The 19,717-nt window shown below is 34.7% G+C and overlaps 1 protein-coding gene across 1 annotated transcript; it reads left to right on the top strand.

Annotated features, from left to right (window-relative positions):
* Positions 1 to 6,984: 6,984 nt before the first annotated feature.
* On the top strand, positions 6,985 to 17,955 carry LOC128559447 (uncharacterized). Its single transcript, XM_053551133.1, has 5 exons — positions 6,985 to 8,016; positions 12,185 to 12,261; positions 14,604 to 14,903; positions 15,746 to 16,029; positions 17,350 to 17,955. Exons 2-5 carry the CDS (start codon positions 12,186 to 12,188, stop codon positions 17,938 to 17,940), a joined length of 1,251 nt encoding a protein of 416 aa, XP_053407108.1. The 5' UTR covers positions 6,985 to 8,016; position 12,185; the 3' UTR covers positions 17,941 to 17,955.
* The last annotated feature ends 1,762 nt before the right edge of the window (positions 17,956 to 19,717 follow it).

The raw sequence follows: 19,717 nt of genomic DNA on the forward strand, positions 1-19,717 counted from the left end.
AGATAGGACTTTTACTAAATCTCCGTACTCCGTAAATCTGAACACTGCAACTGGTGAGGGTTTTATAACATCTTTTCTAGTATTTATTACTTTATTAAGAGTTTGTTACTGCACTTGATTAAAAGGTTTCCGCCAAGAAATGAATTCTTTGCATCGGACCTGCAGCTGTGCTTAATTGTAATAAAAAGACACTCAAGAATAAATTCTCTGCGTCGGACCAGCTGCAATACTTTATCGTCATCTGAAGATATGTCTTTCAGAAATAAAGTCTCTTCACTGGACTAGCTACTCTACCTAACTGTGACCTCTCTGTCACTTTGTCTGTCTGTCTGTCTGTCTGTCTGTCTGTCTCTCTCTCTCTCTCTCTGTCTCTCCGGTGGGGCTCAAACTCCGAAACTCGCGCTCCAGAGGCGAACGCTCTTCCACTGAGCTATAATTGCACACGATTCCATTTTCAGTGAAGTCATCTTGTCTGGAGCGTCCGCCTCCGGTGCGAAATATCATGACTTTGATCGCCAGTCGTTTACCAAGAATGTGAAAAATGATACCATTTGCTCAGCTTTATGCGGATAGAATAGACTCTTTTCTCAACTCGTAATCTCGCATGAATGAGATGTGGAGATTGATGTCTAAATTAGTAGAATTTATTTCATGATTCACCATAAATTAATTAGTGTAAAAAATAATAATTTCTTATCAGATATAGGATCCGATATACTATTTTCGTGCTGATTATACATGTAAAGTGGAGCAACCGTCTGCCATGCGTCGATAAATATTTCTGGTAAAATCAGGCAAATGCTCATTTCATAAAATTACATTTGAACGAACTTTCTAAATGTTAAAAACATGTTAAAGTACCTATTTTCACGATATTAAATCGACAACGGACCACATACAAGCCTTTTTACAAAGCTAAGTTAGCATTTGCAAGAGACTGTGTGAACGTTAAACTATTCTTCAACTTTTGAATTTGCATTTTGAAAACATCAATAGGAAATAAACAATAGATAGTAAATAGTGGATATTGTCCGTAAGTATTGACCTGGCACTCATGAATATTCCGTACATTTCCGTAATTTAATTCTCCGTGCCCGGACCTAAATAGCATAAATATTTCTTGATGATAAACAAAATATCGCATGTTTAAGTAGCTGCGGGGACAAACCGATTATCCATCAATCTCGGGTTGTGGGTTCGACTTCTCTGTCTGATAATCTATTTTTCAAATTTCATCTCCAAATTTTACAGGCCGGAAAATTAAAACTTACCTGATCAAATTTTATGGTTCATTTATTGAAAGAAATACACTTGTATTCACTATATTTTGTAGAATGTGTCGAGTAAAGGTATCTTAGATAAAAAGACAAATTACTCCCGAAAATTGATACTACAAGTGAAAACAAATTAAAATGCGTGAATATTGTCGCAAAGATATGTAAGAATACAAGCAATAACGATAACACTATATTACATTTTGTACATTGAATATACAAAAATGGTCTGAGGTAATTTTGAACCCGCGCAACGTGCATGGAAGTAAGACAGTTAATCATAAAGGTTATTTGTGTAATAATAGATCTTTTCAGGATACAATATTGCGTAATTTAAAAGTAACGAAAGCGCCCGAAAATATTAGTGAAGATTAATGAGTGCCAGGTCAATACTTACGGACAATAGTATAAAACATACATTTTGTCAAAAGTGTTTACCCGTGGTAACGTGCGTGGAAGTCAGACGGTTAACTATAAAGGTTATTTGTGTACTAATAGATCTTTTAAGGATACAATATTGCGTAAAGTAACGAAAACGCCCGAAAATATCAGCGAAGATTAATGAGTGCCCGGTCAATACTTACGGACAAAAATATTAAGTATATACATTTTTTTCAAAGTTGTTTTCTTTTCTTCTGCACTTCAGATCGAATATATCGTGAACATTTCTTATAATAAATACATCTCGTTTTTAACACGAACGTAAGTTGTGCAAGTTGAAAACGCATTCTTTTTAACTCTAACATGATATAGCCTAAAACCATGTGGGGGTGGGGGTAAAGTTATATTATATTGCGAAAAATAGAAGTCGGTGACCCCTAAGTATTAATGTGTCTGTTAGACGACCACATACTGTGAAACAACATACCAAAGTTATACATTTTTTTATCGAGCCGATTTTTTGTAAACTGGATTTTAAGGCAAAATTTATAGCAAAACTTGATATGAGTTTTTTCGTTCTGACGTCACAATATCGTCTTTGATGTTTTAGGCATCAATCTTATTTCGCTGATTTTTGTACCATTGAGTAGCATTTTCTGTACGCAAAGTGATAATTAGTTTGTATTTTTCATTTTTATGACATTCAGAACGCAGGAAAGGAAAAATGCCGAGAGCATTCGGAACTGGGCGTTGCACGAAAAGTGACGTCAGGGGGCCATGTTTGTGACACAATAGCAAAAAACTCGAACAATATGGCGACAAAGTAAAATCGGAACCTAATCGCATATATCCTGAATTTTGTATAGTATAAATTCCAGGACGAAATTCGGAAAAAAAATTTGGGGCGCATTCCACCTTAAACATAATCAAATGCAATATCTTGAAAAATACTTTTATAAGCACGCAAAGATATATATAGCATTAAAGTAGCCGCTTCCGTTTCAAGTGTTAACTTCCTAAGCTGAAAAGTCACACACATACATTTTGCAGTGTTATATAACCTAGATTTACATTCAGATGACATAATATTTACGAATTTCTGCACACTAGCCCATGCACAGTGACCATAGCGAAATGTCTACTTATTATTGGTTTTAACGTACGTATTAACTTTATACATAAATCATCAGGGGGCTCCACATGATTCATATAAACGAATAGGTGTTTTTCAAAGATGCAATAAATAATAATGCCATCAAAATAGTTCGTTATGCAACATAAATATTACTGAGATTATACAATCGAGTCATTATAATAGTAGCTTCATCTGGGATGCTGTATTCGGCTCGACGGTTGATCCGACCTGGCTAAATCCACTCAAGCCGAATACAAAGTTCCAGATCTAGTTACTGTTATAATAATAATGACCATTTTATGATATACCTCTACATTTTTGTTTGTTGTTTTGTTATCGAAACTTTTGATGTTTATTGATGTTAAAATATTTATTAAAATAACAAAATATTTATAGCTATCTATCGCACTGTGTCAGGTCATGCATATTAAATGAATGCAGTTCGGCAACATATAATACAAAAGGTGAAATACGGATTTTTTCCTGCCTTTTTCGTATCTATTTGCGAGATACAACCCGTATTTCGTTAGAATTTATAAGAATATAATAAAACATATTATTATATACCTATATAAATTCTGTAAATATCGGCTTGTTTTTCACAAGTAAATATGAACAGGCAGAAAAAAATCCGTTTTGTACATTTTGTATTGTATGTTGCCGGACTACTTTCATTAATATGCATGACCTGACACAGATCTATAAATAGCGCACATACAGCACATACAAACTTCACTATATAAGTTCCATTCAACATCGATAAACATTAAAAATTTCGTTCAATAACAAAACAACAAACAAAAAAGGCGGATGTATATAGGTCACAAACAGGTAAATATTTTCCCCTATATATTCTATATAAAACTGACATTTTCTAAAGAGCTACCAAACATAGCTAGACCCATTTCAGAGAACAAATCTTTACCTCATTTTAAATAGTTATGATAAATCTGATATAAAATGAAGAGAAAAGTAGGGGTCATGTATCTTCTAAGAGATTTCTCTGGTCACATTTGTATACTGTGAAATCACATCCAAATAACACTGCTGTGACCTGTGAGTACTACTCATACTAAAATTGAGCTTCACTTCACCAAAAACAAACTGCTCTCCCATTTTTCCTACCAAAATGTCAAAAATACATCCACAATGAAATTTAAACAGAAACTATCTTTCATTAAGACCTCTGTTGCAATGCCAAGTGAAAAATTAGTGTTCAAATACCTGGCAGCTATTAGGCGACTAGACCAGATGGCTCCCACGCTGGTTCCTTTACTTTAGTTAGGCCTATAATAAAAGTGTCATTACAACTATGGTGTACGAACTGGTTCAAAACTCTCAGAAACCGCATCTTGCGGTTTATAAAACCGCATCTTGCGGTTTAAAACCGCATCTTGCGGTTTATAAAGCGCATCTTGCGGTTTTAAAACTGCATCTTGCGGTTTCTAAACCGCAAGATGCGCTTTTTATAGTTTTGAACCGGTGTGCACGTTCTATTTATAAACCGCATCATGCGGTTCTTTTATCTTCCATTTCCGCCGATGTTACGTTTTTTAAGATCAGCCAATCAGACTGCCTTTTACATTTTTATCGCGCCAAAAAGCAGTTGGCGCCACATTCTGTTATTAAGGTTTCACAACACTATTTTTTTTTTTTGATTTCGCTGTACTGGTATCCCTAAAATCGTATGTTAAATCCCAATCTACTAATACTACAAAGGCTCAAAGTATGCAGATATGTTATGTATATCTAAATTTGGCAATTGTTTTTGTGTAATATCCGTTCTATTGTCGGCCTCTCAATTATAATTAAAAATATATATTCAAGTTAGAATATGGGTCAGAAGTTAGTTGATATCCTTAAAGTGGAGCTTACCTTTTTGGTTCAGTCTGAACAGTTTTAATTTTACCAGTATAAAAGCCAATATCAGTCTGCCTTACACTAAAATGTTCGGTCTATCATAGTCTAAATTGCTATAAAGTTAGTGTTTGATAGTAATAATTGTTAATTTTTTTACAATGTAACATTTTGTTTTCAAATTTTTATGCATATACTTATATGCAACTTTTTATTCATATTGGGTATGCAAAATTTCACAATTTAGTTATTTGTGATATCTTGAGCCGGACTTTGATTGTTTGATTTAACTCTTTGAATGAAATTAGGATTCAAGAGGTACTCAGTGCAGAGATTGTTGAATTATTTCAACATGTTCATTTCCACAAATGTTATGATGGAATGAATATATGCCACTGAAAGATGATAAGAGTGAGTGAGTGAGTTGGGTTTTACGGCGAATCGACACAAAATGGTCATATATAAAGTGGGTGAATATAACAGCTAGGTATTTGTATGAATGCAAGAAGAGCGTTAATTTTCAGCATTATTTCAAAGGCATTTCTACCTTATGCACAAAAGTTTTGGTTACAGGCATGAAAATACCTGTTAATATTAGACTAAATCTGCCTGATCCCTATGTTGCATCCATAATTATGTTACTCATGTGAGATATGGGGTTTTAATTATGCAGATAAACTTGAAAGACATAGAAAGTATTTTAAGAGAATGTTAAAAGTGAAAATGTCAACATGTAATGCTTCTGTATATGATTTTAACAACGATCAAATATGTTGACTATGACGCGACTATTCATATGTCAAAATATTTTTAATATATCGCGGTCATTGTCTTTGCATGTATCAGTCATGCGAAAGTGCAAAAACAGTTTTTACTCCAAATTATGATAAAATAAAACAGTACAGTTCAATAATCTAGGCTGTCGGTAATCCAAATGCAAGCATATCGTTGATGCAAAACTTTGACACACTGAAGGAGAACTTTCCACAAATCTAACTGATCTAAAGTACTTTACTGATATTCCAACGTTCATTCTTGTAGCTATTTGAATACCTGAACAATTTTAATTTTCAGCACTGTAAATGTGTGCTAATGTGTTTCATGTCCATCCAATTTAAATCGCTTTATTTATTTTAAATAATTTTATTTTTGTTTTATTTGTGTTATATATCAGTATTAACAAACGAAAGAACTTTCGACAGAAGCGTACATCTGGGGACATTTGTCTGCAGAAAATAATAATTGAAAACTGGTCTCAGCAATCAGACCGCCAATATTACATGCTGTCAAGATCTTTATCATGTTCGAGTACAAAAAAGGTAATTAATTAAATCATTATGTGTATAATACCAATTTATATGACAGAGAGCAGATGTTTTTTATCAAGCTTCATCTTCATTAGCAGTTAAGTGCAAGTTTTAGACGTTTGTTCACATGCAACTTCATATTTGTAACTGATCTACATGAATATGTGATACATTTTTTCAATTAAATGGACATTCCAACGCTTTGAACCTTACTCGCTAGTCTTGCAAATGATAAGAAATCTTCCTTAAAGTAAGGCCAATTCTTTATTAACTTCTTGTTTTCACCAGCATCAGTAAATTAAGATTGCTAAATATCTATGACACGATAATTCATAATTAATTATTCACTCATCTGAAATTCAATGGTACCTGAAACGTTAATATTTTATTCTCCAAATTGAGTTTAAATCATTTCTGTGTATGTGACATCATTTTTGACGTCGTCTCATGTATGTCGTCGCATTTAAGTTCTAAGTTCTAAGACGGTATTTCAATTTCACTCAGGCCTAATAACAGATTTATATCATTTATAAGACGTTTAAGTGTAGATCGATTTGTTATAAAAAGATTATCAGATTTGCATCGAAAAATATGCATACTAATAATATTTCCGCTGCAGAGCTCATGTATACATCTCGATACAAATCTTATAACCAATGAACATTACGCACTTTATGAAGAGAAATCTAGTAAAGGAACATATCAAGAATAAATCTCAATTAAACAAAGGAATGTGAAAGATGGCTATTACAGTTTCAAGCAGCAGCGTAGTTATGAAAAGGTGTTTAGGTTCTAAATTATAATTTTTTAAAAAAAAATTTTGTAACGTTAACGAATGTCTTCTCACCAGTTAATCACGGTAACTAATAAAAAGCTGGCATTTATTTACTATGATAGTACGCCCCTGAACGACTGATTTTATTCAAGAAAAAATCACTAAATGAAATATATTATTTCGATTCTAACACGTTACAAAGGAATTTGAAGTACCCTAAAAGCTTGACGGCATTAAATATTTGCCGTAAGCCGTTTGGCGCTATGACGTTACAAATGTGACGTCAGAACAGTTAATTGTTGTATTATAATTCACTGTTTTCAGCCTCCTTTTTGTAATAAGAAAATGAATCGGATCTTGTTAGAATCTAAAACACTACTTCTACTTTTTATAATTATAAAGTAAGTTTGATTTCAGAAAATTACGGAAAATTTGTAAATTAGTTTTCCTTTTTTGAAAGGGAGGAGGGACATTACACCAAAATGTGGTACTAGAAAAACGTTAAAGTGTACTATACCTTTGTATGATTTCTGACATTTTGTATGCAGTCATATCAGTTTTAACCGAAACAAGTTAGGGATACATTTCAAATTCTCTCTTCTTTCGAACAGAAACAATAATTTATGACATGCTTAATGATGTGCGAGCGTTTTTTTTCTTCTTTTTTTTGTTTTTTGTTGTTTTATTTTTCATGGTTATCCGCCATTTTGATAAAAATCTTGGAATAATTCTTTCAAACAATAAGACCAGTGGGGTAATTATGCAAAAATGTAAAAATGTAAGATATTTGTAAGTAACATTTATGCTTATATGATACTGATATTAGAAACAAATTGTAAGACCTGAAATCGCTAGAACATTGATTTGAATATATAATAAGAACAACGAATTTGACCAAACTTTTTTTTATATATTTCTTTTTAAATCTTTATTGTTGTAACGGTGACAATAGTCACGTCATTGCCGTTTACATTTTCAACCAATCGAATCAGTTTCATGTTCTTGGCATTTTTTTCTCCAAAAATATTATCCAATCACAACAGTGACAATGACTTATATAATTTCGGGCTGGACATTATTCTGTCATTACAACCTAGTTCGTTACTTGTATTAAGTGGATTATTTAGATTAATTCTTAGCTTTCTATTACACGTTTGGTTGATTATTTCGTTGCGTTTAATGTAAAGAAAGACAGAGTGTAACAGTTTGAAACACCAGCAAGTATTCCGATATATAGGCGTGTTCTGTTTTCCGAAGACAGCATCGAGGCATTCAGATTTAAAAAAGGTAAGTATATCTTTTTATTTGTATTTGCGCTATAACTCCTGTGTGTTAGCTTACTTTACCCAACATACAATACTTATTCACCTTGAAAAATACAGTACGGCAAGGTTTTAAATGAGCTCGTAGAAATTAAGCGGTGTGCCGTTACCATGGAAACGGCTACAACTTATCTTCGCCATATTACAACAGTTAGTTATAACATCAGCTTGACTTTTCATATTTTCATCAAGTTATGAATACCTAATGTTTGCAGTTACTTTATTCTAAATATCTTATTAAATTCCTTAATTGCCGTCAGCTGGTACATTTTTAGAAATTAGCACGTGCATTTAATAGTGAACCAAAAAGGAGCCTTTTAAGCAGGAGTTATTTTAGACTTTATTTCAACTATGGCCAATATTTTGGTCTGAAATTGTTGTATAATATGCATGCAATTAAAATTCTAAAATTTTGGATACGTCTGTTTAACAGTACTTAATAAAACAGATTATACGCCGTATGGGTTCTTAATTCGCTTCATTTTTGAAAAGATATGGACAATGAAATTTAGGAATAACTCGTTAAATCTCCGCATTGAATATTTAACGTATATATATGAAAAATAAGTATTTATTAAATAAATTGTTGAAAAACATCGGATAAATTATGTTGATGTTTTTTTTCCGGTGACACAGCCTTTAATACATTGATCAAAATTCCTAATCGGTCAGTTTATATTTTATAACTATTTTGTTAATAATGCAAGTACTAGTATTCACAAGAAATATCACATACAGACATTAGGATTAGAATAGGCAGTGTAGCTAACTATTTATATATTTTTGGTAATTCACGGCCAAATTAAACGGATTATGCATTTTGACCAATTATTTTGCCCGTTCATGGCATGTGCATCAATATGCACGTGCTCTTTTCCAGTTTTGGCGTTACTGACGAAAGTTCTTCTAGAAAAACACATATCATGGTGAAATTGACAAAAAAGCAATGCGATCGAGCTGTCGGAATGTAGCTAGCCGGGACACATTTACAACACTAGTCTAATTACTTTTGCAATTTCAAAAGAATTTTGATATAATTTGTTTGTATCTGTTACTTTGATAATGATTGTTATTTACATTTTTAACCTTATTTCCGTTTACGTGAACCTTCAATCTGTGGTTCTCTTTTGGCGAAATTCAACCCAAGTACAGTTCATTGAAGTAACCGAATTTTGTTGTAAAATTCCGACAGCCCAGGCGTTTTGCTCTTGTGTTAAATTCAGGATGATATGTGTTTTCTAGTAGGACTTTCGCCAGTTATGTTAAAAGTGTTCATTAACACATGCATATGCCCTGCACGTGCAAAATATACTATATTGATCAACACGCCTAATGCGGTTACGCTGTTCGTGAGTCGGCCGAAAATAAATCAAATTTAATGAAAATTAGCTACAGTATCTATTTAATGTCCCCATTATATAGTATATAGTAATTTAGCACAATTTCTACTGAAATATTTTACATGTATCGGAAAAATCATGTTGAGTCATCAAAACATACATGTATCATGCCTTCATACCCTGACGCCAACAAGACTTGTGATTTATTTGAACATGATTTATGTAGACTTTACCGCGCAATATTTATTCAGCCATCCGTTTTAAAATAATGATTTCACGCAGTATTGTCCGTATAAGTATTGACCTGGCACTCATGAATATTTCGTATGTTTCCGTAAATTAATCTTCGGTGTCCGAACCTAAATAACGATATAACTATAATTGAAAAGCCAGTTATATGCAACTATGTTTCATGTGCAGATATAGTCGTGCGTACAAAGTGTTTTGCCACTAACCTCAGCGTTCGAGTGTTCGAGTCCTCTATCTGACCATATCTTTATTTTTTTATTAAAAATATCTGTAAAATTGACAGATGGAAAAATTGTCACACTTATCCTGGTTTATCAGAGAAATACTCTACTATTGATTAACATTCTTCTACGTACATAAAACCGTTCTACAAAATGTCTTTTAAAACCTTCAGGACCAGACAAGTATTCATCCATTCAACGGACAATTCAAAGAACTGTTGTAACGACACAAAATGAAATGTTTCTAAAATAATGTAAAATAGTTACAAATACAAACACACGGAATTATATGGAAAAAAAATGGTTAGAAATGAATTCGAACCCCATCACATGTCCTGGTAATGCTGTTCTAAGTCGGAGGGCTTACCACTACACCATTGTGCCGTTGGTTATCTTTGTCGAATATTTTAATAAATATAGATATTTTCAGGACACAAATATTGCGTAAAATAACGGAAACGCCCGAAAACTTTGGCGAAGATTAATGAGTGCCAGGTCAATACTTACGGACCACTTATTTATGATAGGTCTGAGATAGTTATTTCCATTATATAAAATCTATGTGTTGGATACTGATGAAATAATACTGTTTTTCAAGTTTCACTAAAAATATTCAGTAGTTTTGGTTTAAAATAATTTTGTTTTTATTTCAATTTTCGAACATGACCAGTTTCTTATCAACTGTTGCCATGGTAAAGCACACCGCTACATTTCTATGGTCGATTTTTAAACTCTGTCTTATTTTATCTAAATGTTTTAACGCAGTAAAAAAGTTTTGTATGATGGGTAAATTCAGTTTGGTAGATATTTTGAAAGATTCTTTGTATACCATTCATTATATTGACTTGTGTGCTTTTTTGCACTGAAAGCACACTAGCATGTTTCTTTTCTCGCTTTGCATCCTAATGCATCATATAGATTTCTCTTAGGACACTGTTTTGGTATTTGAATTGAATTCTCTGTAAAGCTTCCACTCATTAAGGGGAGACAACGTATGTGTTATCCCAATGCTGAATTTTAATTTTCTAGACCATTTTTATTGCCTACTTGTTTTTCTTCCTTTATTGTTTAGCTACAGCTATAGACAAACAGACATACGCATTTTTTATAATGTCAAAGTTTCCATTTATTTAATTTTTACGCATATTATGGAAACTGATGATTGCCAGTCACTGCTGATATCTTAAATTTACTAAAGAATTTTTCGCAAAGAGGAAGTGAAACATTTAAGCTATAGTATCATATTTTTGATGTTAATTGTTAGGCGAATCAAATTCTATATGTATTGGGTTTCTAAATATCATTTTTTGGAATGGATTCTTTTCATACACAAACTTTCAGTACTTTGATTATCGATATTACTTCACACAATGGGCCTTAATATAGTGCGCGCGACTTTCTATATGGAGGTAAGATGTCGAGTGCTCCAGATAAGAAGACGTGCGCACGAGATAAGATGTCGAGCGCTTGAGATAAAATGTCTTGCCCTCGAGATCAGATGTCATGTGCACGAGATAAGATGTCGAGCGCACTAGACAAATTAATCTTTAAAAAATTAAAGGAATATCCTAAAAATACCGTAATGTCTACCGGTTTGTACTCTTCTGTGTAATTTCCAGAGTCATTTTCGTAGTATGTGTGTGTCTTATGCAGCAATAGGCACAGTCTTGTCAAGTATAAATAACATATTTCTTGCAAGCAATTTTCGTGGAAAATCAAGACATAGGCCGAAAATAGGTTACAAATATATTTACGTACACGTACGCACTATGACCAAAAGATTTAAGATTTTAGGATGTAACTTTTAAATAAATATAGAACATATTTTTGATCAAAAACGTTCTACCTGTAAGAGTCGCAAGACGTAAGTTTTTTTGTTGCTGTTATTGTTGTTGTTGACATTACACGCGATGTAAAGGTGGCATGAAGATAAATGTCGTGCAAAATTTAAAATTATTTGTACAGAGAAAAGAGAACCAAATAATATGTCTACACAAAATGGGATGCATGAAAACCAGAACTTTATAGACATACATACACAAAGTAGTAAAATGGCGTGAAAAAATGTTAGTCGCATAATGGCGGATACAAATAGTCCTCAGTTTTTGTTGTTTTTTTGTTTTGTTTTTTGTTTTGGTCTTAATTAAATCAATTTACAAACAAGCGACAGTATTAAAGATAATTCATAAATTTTATAAGTGTATTATCATCTAGAGACCTTTAAAAATAAATCGCTTCTACTTGAAGCCGCTATTTATGAAAATTCATGTTAAACATTTGGTGCATCAAACAGTAACTTTGTGCATGTGTTTTATATTTACAGAATGGAGAATAACCAAGTCCCCGACGATACTCCAACAGATGTTGAAACCCCAGTCCGACAACGGTCGCCAACACGCAGTAAGTTATATTATAAGTTTGAGAGTTAACTGGTAGGATATTTGTTGAGTCTTATAACTGTAGGTTTTGCGCCTCAAAATGGTTTACAAAATGTAGTACCAAAATGCGTTGGATATGTACACAGCCAACGCAAAACGGTATTAATAATAATGACATGATTTACAAAAAAGAATATTTTGTGACGAAGGGACAATATCGAACTAATCGGCTGATTATAGAACTTGCCCGAGATATTAACATTCTGACCTATTTTGGTAAACATTGGATGAGAACTGCTCCAGTTAGATAGCGAAAATTTTTTAGAGCCCAAGCCCCCACCACCCCCTACCCCTCGTCCCCCGCCCTACGCAGGTGTTCTCATTATACGTCGTATGCAAATGAAGAAAAAAAGGCCAAAGTCTGCGATAAATATTTAGAGAAAATCATTCGCATTTATATATTTAATTCTAACACGATCCGATTCATTTTCCTATTAAACAAAGAAGGCTGGAAACAGTGAATTATTAAACAACCATTCATTGTTCTGACGTCACAACTATTACGTCATAGCGTCAAGCGGCGTAGCGGCGCGCTGGAAAAGAACCCGACTGAAAACGCATGCCGACAAGGGTGTACTTTAAAGTTCTTGATAACGTGTTAGAATCTAAATAATATATCTCATTCAGTGATTTGCTCTTGAATAAATCACTGTTTGTCGTTCAGATGCGTAGCATTATATCACTCGGGCTACGCCCTCGTGATATAATTCCTTCGCATCTGAACTCCAAACAGTGATTTATTCAGCGACAAATCACCGATGAGATATATTATTTCTTAAATTTAATATGGCTAACAATGCTTTAATCACCACAGCGTTGTTATGACGTCACGTCAACGTGATATTTAGCACCATGTACGCATCGAGAAATAGCGCTTTCAAATTTCATGAAATATTTTATTTAATAACATGTTTTAAACGAAATATAAGATTGCACAAATGTTTTGATCAATTTATACACATACTGAATTAGTTATTCGCTTTTCTGAATAATTCGCAATAATTTCCGCTCGAAATGAATTCTGCCGCAAGACGTATTACCGTTTCCGGTTCTGGCATGTTTTAACAAATACCTACTACTGGCGCCATGCTTGCGTGAAGAAACAGTTCCATCGTAGTTGATATAAATTTTACAATAAAGAACATATTAGAATCGAAATAATTTATAGCAAAACAGTGCTTTATCACTATTTATACACTCGGGCGGTTATACGTCGTCCGAAATAATTTCACTCGGGCTGCGAACCTTGTGAAATTATTACGCCCGACGTATAACCGCCCGTCGTGTATAAATAGTAATAAAGCACTGTTTTGCTATAAATTATTTCTTAAGTAAATAATAAAGTACATGACATTTAATACCTTACTGTGGAGGAAGCTTCATTTATGAGTATATAATATATTTCTTGCCTACCTAGCGGGGAAAGTATACATTTATCCGAGCACGCGCCAGGGATAGATATTCCTGTATTTCCCTAGGAAAAAACCCTTGTCTAAAATAGCGTGCACTAAGGTGACGTCACATAGTACTGGTACCATTGTGACGTCATAAACTTTATAAATAATGTCAGGAAATACCCAAACCTATTTGTCTCCACGATCTATTTTGAACATGATAGGCAAGAAAAATGATCTAACATGTCTGCCTGTGTAAGACAGCTGTTTTCCCTACCCTCGGGACAGCATGGATAAAAAACCTCGCTAACGCTCGGTTTTCCATTCCACACTGTCCCTCGGGTAGGGAAAATCCCGTCTTACACAGGCAGGCATGTAAGATCCTTATATTCTTACCCATTTAAAACACGCATAACCCTCTATTTCGGGGAGGAATCCAAAATATCACTTGCATGTATACATCAAAACAGAAATCTAAATCTGACGAATGAGAATTTAGTTTTAAGAAAATTATCGAGTAATCCCAAGCCTACATTTTAGTCTTCTTTTACGTTGTGCGAAAACTTTAAATCTCGGGATGGGAACTCGAAACCCCAATCCCCAGCGTTTGTATAGTAGACATTACCTCATTTTATCTTTCTCTTTTGTGCGTCATGTAAAAAATGAGCACAGCTCCTGATGTAGAAAGAACTACTAAAATACGTTACATTCCATGATTTTTAGCACATCATATGTGCCAATAAAATGCAATTTGCCACTACCAAAACTCGGCCGAATTTTGGTAGTGACTACCAAAATGCGTTGCTACCATAGGTCGAATACTTTTAGTCAATACTTACGCCCCAATCTCATGTCGACAGAATTAATTTTTCCGTGAATAAACAAATACGGCTTACTTTTTTTGTTTTAGACACATACATGTCGCGGTTGGTCGGTATTGGGCAGAGTATTAATCAAAGTATCAGAAGGCTCCAATTTGATCCCGACATGCAGCAGGGACTTGCGGCACAGCTCTCGGCGTCATTCAACCGGGCGAGTCCAATTCGCAATAGGGAAACAGCACCAGTCCGTGTTAGAGGACGAGGCGGTCGTGTTCAAGGCGGTAGGGGTCGCCGATCACAGGAGCTCCAGATAAGACTAGTGTGCCTCAGAAGACCTGAGCGATCTAGCTCGAACATTAGCTACCAAGAATTGAGAGAATATGGTTTGGGTTCGTGTACTTAACTATATTAATCTGGGTACATGTAGGTAGTGCAAATTACACTTTATTTGATACTTAATACTTGACTGAGTGCAGAAAAACGTAATTGGTGCATTTTATCCGCATTTAAAAGCAAAAAAAAAAAAAAGAAACAATTCAACAGGAGATCAAAATATGAAGCCAAATCTCCCTAAATTCTGTATAAATTAACGGTAGTTACATATTAGTTGATGAATGTTTCCAATTCGCTAGAACAATTTGATAAACTGATTTTACCAATTTTGAACTATAGGAGCAAAACCTGTGGATTCTGACAGGCTAATCAAATAGAGCGAATTCATTTACAATTTTGTAATTCTCTTTTGGAGTAACGCTTATATAGCATTACGTTTATAGAAACAAAAATCAAACAACACCGAATCATAAAAACAAAGAGTTGATTTACATAAAAATTGAACAGCATGTACAAAATGAATATAACTCTACGAAACAAGAGCTGTAAACTGATGTAAAAACTGAATTCCGGAAAAGGACTGCGTAAAGGGGCCCAACTTCCGGACAGTCGAACGCCTTTAAAACTCACCATTTTTCGAAGAACTGTTACATATGTTCGTTTTGATGCATTTGTAATAGCAATCTGACTAAAGTACAACTCCTATTAGGCTACGCTTAGGATTTGAAGACGTTCTATTGATAGCCTCGTTCTGACGACCCTTGCACTAGCCAATTAGAACGCTTACTTACAATATTTTGTAAGATTTAAAAACCCATATTTAGCCTGTGTTTTTATACTTGCAATTCTTATGACGACCACATTGCGAAGTAGAATATACACTTTCTTCTATTTTCAGGTAACGCTTCAACCGCAGACGAGAGAGGGGTTTGCGTCATTCCCATAGATTGGACGGAGGAGTCATTTCGTCAATATATCGAAGAGGCCTTTCCGGTGCTTAGGTCAACACAGTACGAAGCTAGACGGTCAGAGCGTGGAGGTCGCCTTGTCCGGTTGGAGACTTTAATACCAAGCGATCTTCGCAACGTTTTCCTGGCGGGCCGTGACAGGATTAGAAATCCACCAACGGTATTTATCACCCCGCTTGAAGAGATCCACCACAGAACGATGGATACACCAACGGTAAGTCATGGTATTTTTGTGTCATATTTATTTTTACATCATTACAGTATTAACATTTTAAGTATTAAGTATTGATACGTAAGGAATTTGGCTTAACTCAATGTTGAAACCGTACATTCGTTTGCTGAACACGATATCTTTATAATTATTGCATTTTCCGATTTAAAACAAATTATAAAACTCACATTTTCTTGATAAGACTTGAACTCAAATTGATTAAAACTTAGGCACCGCTGCAAATATATGTTACAGTTTGGCTTGAGTTCAGTAATATATCTAATGGAAAGTAAATTCCTTCGACGTGCCGCGATACAAAATTAGAATCTAGTAAGATGCATTTTTGGGAAATTTAGCCAGAGCAATCAGAACAGCCAGAGTTAGGGATCAGTGTTAGGGTTAGGATTAGTTCTGGCTACTCTGGTTACTCTGGCTGCTCTGGCTAAGTTCATGAACGTGTAGAATGCAGAATATTCTCATAAAAACGGAATGAGAAACAATGGAAAACTGTGTTTCTACAAGAAATCTATACATGCAACAGAGTTAGCAAATGAAATACAGATACCGATACTTTATTTTATGTTTTCCAGTGAATTATAGAGTTTTCTCAGTGAAATAAAAGTAATAATCCACAGTTTTGAAACAGTAGATTATCATTTTTATTTTTCACTGTTTTTGCCGAACTAGTTCCAGTCCTCCGTCGCGATCGAAGTCATATTGTATACCTAGCGTTATATATGAATACCGGGGACCATAATGACGATGACGTCGTTAACATGACGTCATTTGTGTTATGTTTTCTGTTGATCTTTCCCGCGATTTTCGACATTTTATAAATTACGCAACAAAAATAGTGTTTAACATAAAATAAAAAGAAAATTTGTTTGTGTCAGTGAAACATCAATTTTATTTCACTCGTGAGCACCAAACAATGTCATTTTCACTCGTGGCTAGCCTACGCCACTCGTGAAAATATCAGTTTTTGATGCTCACTTGTGAAATAAAATTGATATTTCACTGAAACAAACAAATATCCTCTATATAATTTTATTCCAAATCGGTATAGTACATAAATAGACATCATATCAAAGCCATTTATTCCTATATCGGCCGACATATAGGCTTAATGAAATAATGTATGGAGCTTATTTTTATTGCACAGCTGCAATACAATTATCATCCGCTACATACAGAGATAAACAACTTCATACATTGACAATACCATTATAGGCAGTGTCCCTGTATCATTCTAAGTAAGGTGATTGTTTAGTACACTCGAGTGTATCTTCTTTATTAGATCTATCTCTATTTACATTTTTACAGGTCATGGCTAGGGTCTCCTCGGGAACAAACACACAGCCACCTAGTTCGTCATCAAATCATGCTGTCCAGTCACCTTCTGCTCCTGACCACTTGACTACTTCCTCGGATGATCAGCCGTCCATCTCACTATCCCGCCAACCAGCACGGTCGCCTTCTTTACAGCCTCAACTGGCTAGTCAGGCGCCCTCCTCAACACCCCATCAGACAGACCAGCAGCCATTTTCACTACCCCATCAGCCAGAACAGGAGTCGTCTTCACTACCCCATCAACCAGACCAGTCACCTTCGCCACCGTTTCATCATGCAGACCAGACTCTTTCTTCATCGCTTCATCATGCAGACCAGACGCCTTCTTCACCGCTTCATCATGCTGGCCGACCGTCTTCGTCACCCCTTCATCAAGTTGACCAGCCGCCTTCTTTACCGCTTCATCAAGTTGACCAGCCGCCTTCTTCACCGCTTCATCAAGTTGACCAGCCACCTTCTTCACCGCTTCAACATGCTGACCAGCCGCCTTCTTCACCGCATCATCCTGCTGACCAGTCACGAAATTCTCCACCTCATCAACTGCAGCAGGAGCAGCAAAGGTAAAACACATGCATTTAATTATTATATATTCATTTTTGTCTCTGCTTAATGTTATTCGAACCTGAAATGCTAATAGATAAAGGATAATTGTTTGTTTAGAGGGAACATAGAATAGATCTAGATCTTGGCGTATATATCACTGAGAAGTGTGGACATTTAAAAAAAGTTCACGAGCGCGTAGGTGAGATATATGTATTCCATATTCACTCAAAACAAACACATTTTCTTTTTAGCTTTTCTGATAGCTCGATGTCCGTCGTCCGTCGTCTGTCTGTAAACATTTAGCTTGTGTATGCGATAGAGGCTGTATTTTTCAACTGATCTTCATGAAATTTGGACAGAATGATTGCCTTGGTAAAATCTAGACCGAGTTTGAAAATGGGTTATCTAGGGCCAAAAACTAGGTTACTTTGTCAAGTAAAAAAAAAAACAAACAAACTTGTGTATGCGATAGAGGCTGTATTTTTCAATTATTCTTCAAGAATTTTGGTCAGAATGAGTACCTTAATTAATGAAACCTAGACCGAGTTTGAAAATGGGTTATCTTGAGTCAAGGACTAGGTCACTAGGTCAAATAAAAAACCCTGGTGTATGCAATAGAGGCTGTATTTTTCAGATGGGAATATCCGACTCTCGGGTAACTGTTTAGGCGGAACTCGGTAGGAACCTCGTTACTGCCTAAACAGTTACCCTCGAGGCCGGAAATTCCCGTCTGCACCTATAACCAGTGAAAGAATCTTATAGTCTGCAATACATTTCAATCTCAGTGCGGGAAACAGACGCGCATAAACGAACATAACGTCAGACGTGTTTTGGCGTTAGAAAAACGCAAACGACATTTCTATTTCTTCTTGCTGCATAACCACGCCCGGTAAACAACAGAGGACACAGCCAGTTTGATTGTAGCCTACGTGAATACATTGTACTTCGTACAAATAACAGAGACGCTGTGAATTTATCATTGTATGCGCACGTTCAAATGCACTTGTGAATCAAATATTCTAAGTTTTAAACAGTTATAGATCTAGCTCTACTGATTTATCAGCTAATTAAAATTTATAGGACAACTTTTTGTAGAGTTATGATGTATACATTACGTGTGTTAACAATGTTCGCATTACAATAGCAACCTTAATTACATATACAATACCTGACCAAATGACTATTTCGATCATCTGAATGTTAGAAATTCGTGTATTATTGAAATTCTATTCTAATATGCTTGCCTCTGTTTAAACACACTTACGCTGGAATGACGTCACATTCACGTGCGGTGACGTCAACGTTTTTGTTGCGACCAAGAAAGAGCGCTTCTATATCTTATCTACTGTTTTATATTAAGGGCATATTAGAATCGAAATGATTTATAGCACAAGCGTGTTTTGACACTATTTATACACTCGGGTGGTGATACGTCGTTAAATAATTTTGCTGTCGGGAGAAAATTGGAAAAAAAATGTCGAAAAACATTTTGATAATCTTATGAATTATTATTTTCTGTTTCTTGAGTTATTTTATGAATAGTTATTAAGAAAGTAGATCGAGAAATCGACTGAAATGTCTAATTTTCGCGGGTTAAACTATTCTATCTTGACGATGTCATAAGCCCAACTAAAGACCCGATGAATTCTGTTTGCAGATGAAAATTGCGTTATCGCTATTCTTGCATAAAACACAACAAAGTGCTGAAAATAACAGACATTTAGCAGCGTAAATGTAACAAAGAAGGAAAATTGCAAACTGTTCCATAGAATTTTTTTTTAAACTTGGTATGATTATA

Source organism: Mercenaria mercenaria, chromosome 9 (genome assembly GCF_021730395.1).
Source record: "Mercenaria mercenaria strain notata chromosome 9, MADL_Memer_1, whole genome shotgun sequence".
NCBI lineage: Eukaryota > Metazoa > Mollusca > Bivalvia > Venerida > Veneridae > Mercenaria > Mercenaria mercenaria.

Coding starts and splice junctions, on each gene's coding strand:
- LOC128559447 (XM_053551133.1), top strand. CDS start 12,186: ATGGAGAATAACCAAGTCCCCGACGATACTCCAACAGATGTTGAAACC. Junction 14,904..15,745: donor ATTGAGAGAATATGGTTTGG/GTTCGTGTACTT, acceptor TTCTATTTTCAG/GTAACGCTTCAACCGCAGAC. Junction 16,030..17,349: donor GAACGATGGATACACCAACG/GTAAGTCATGGT, acceptor ACATTTTTACAG/GTCATGGCTAGGGTCTCCTC.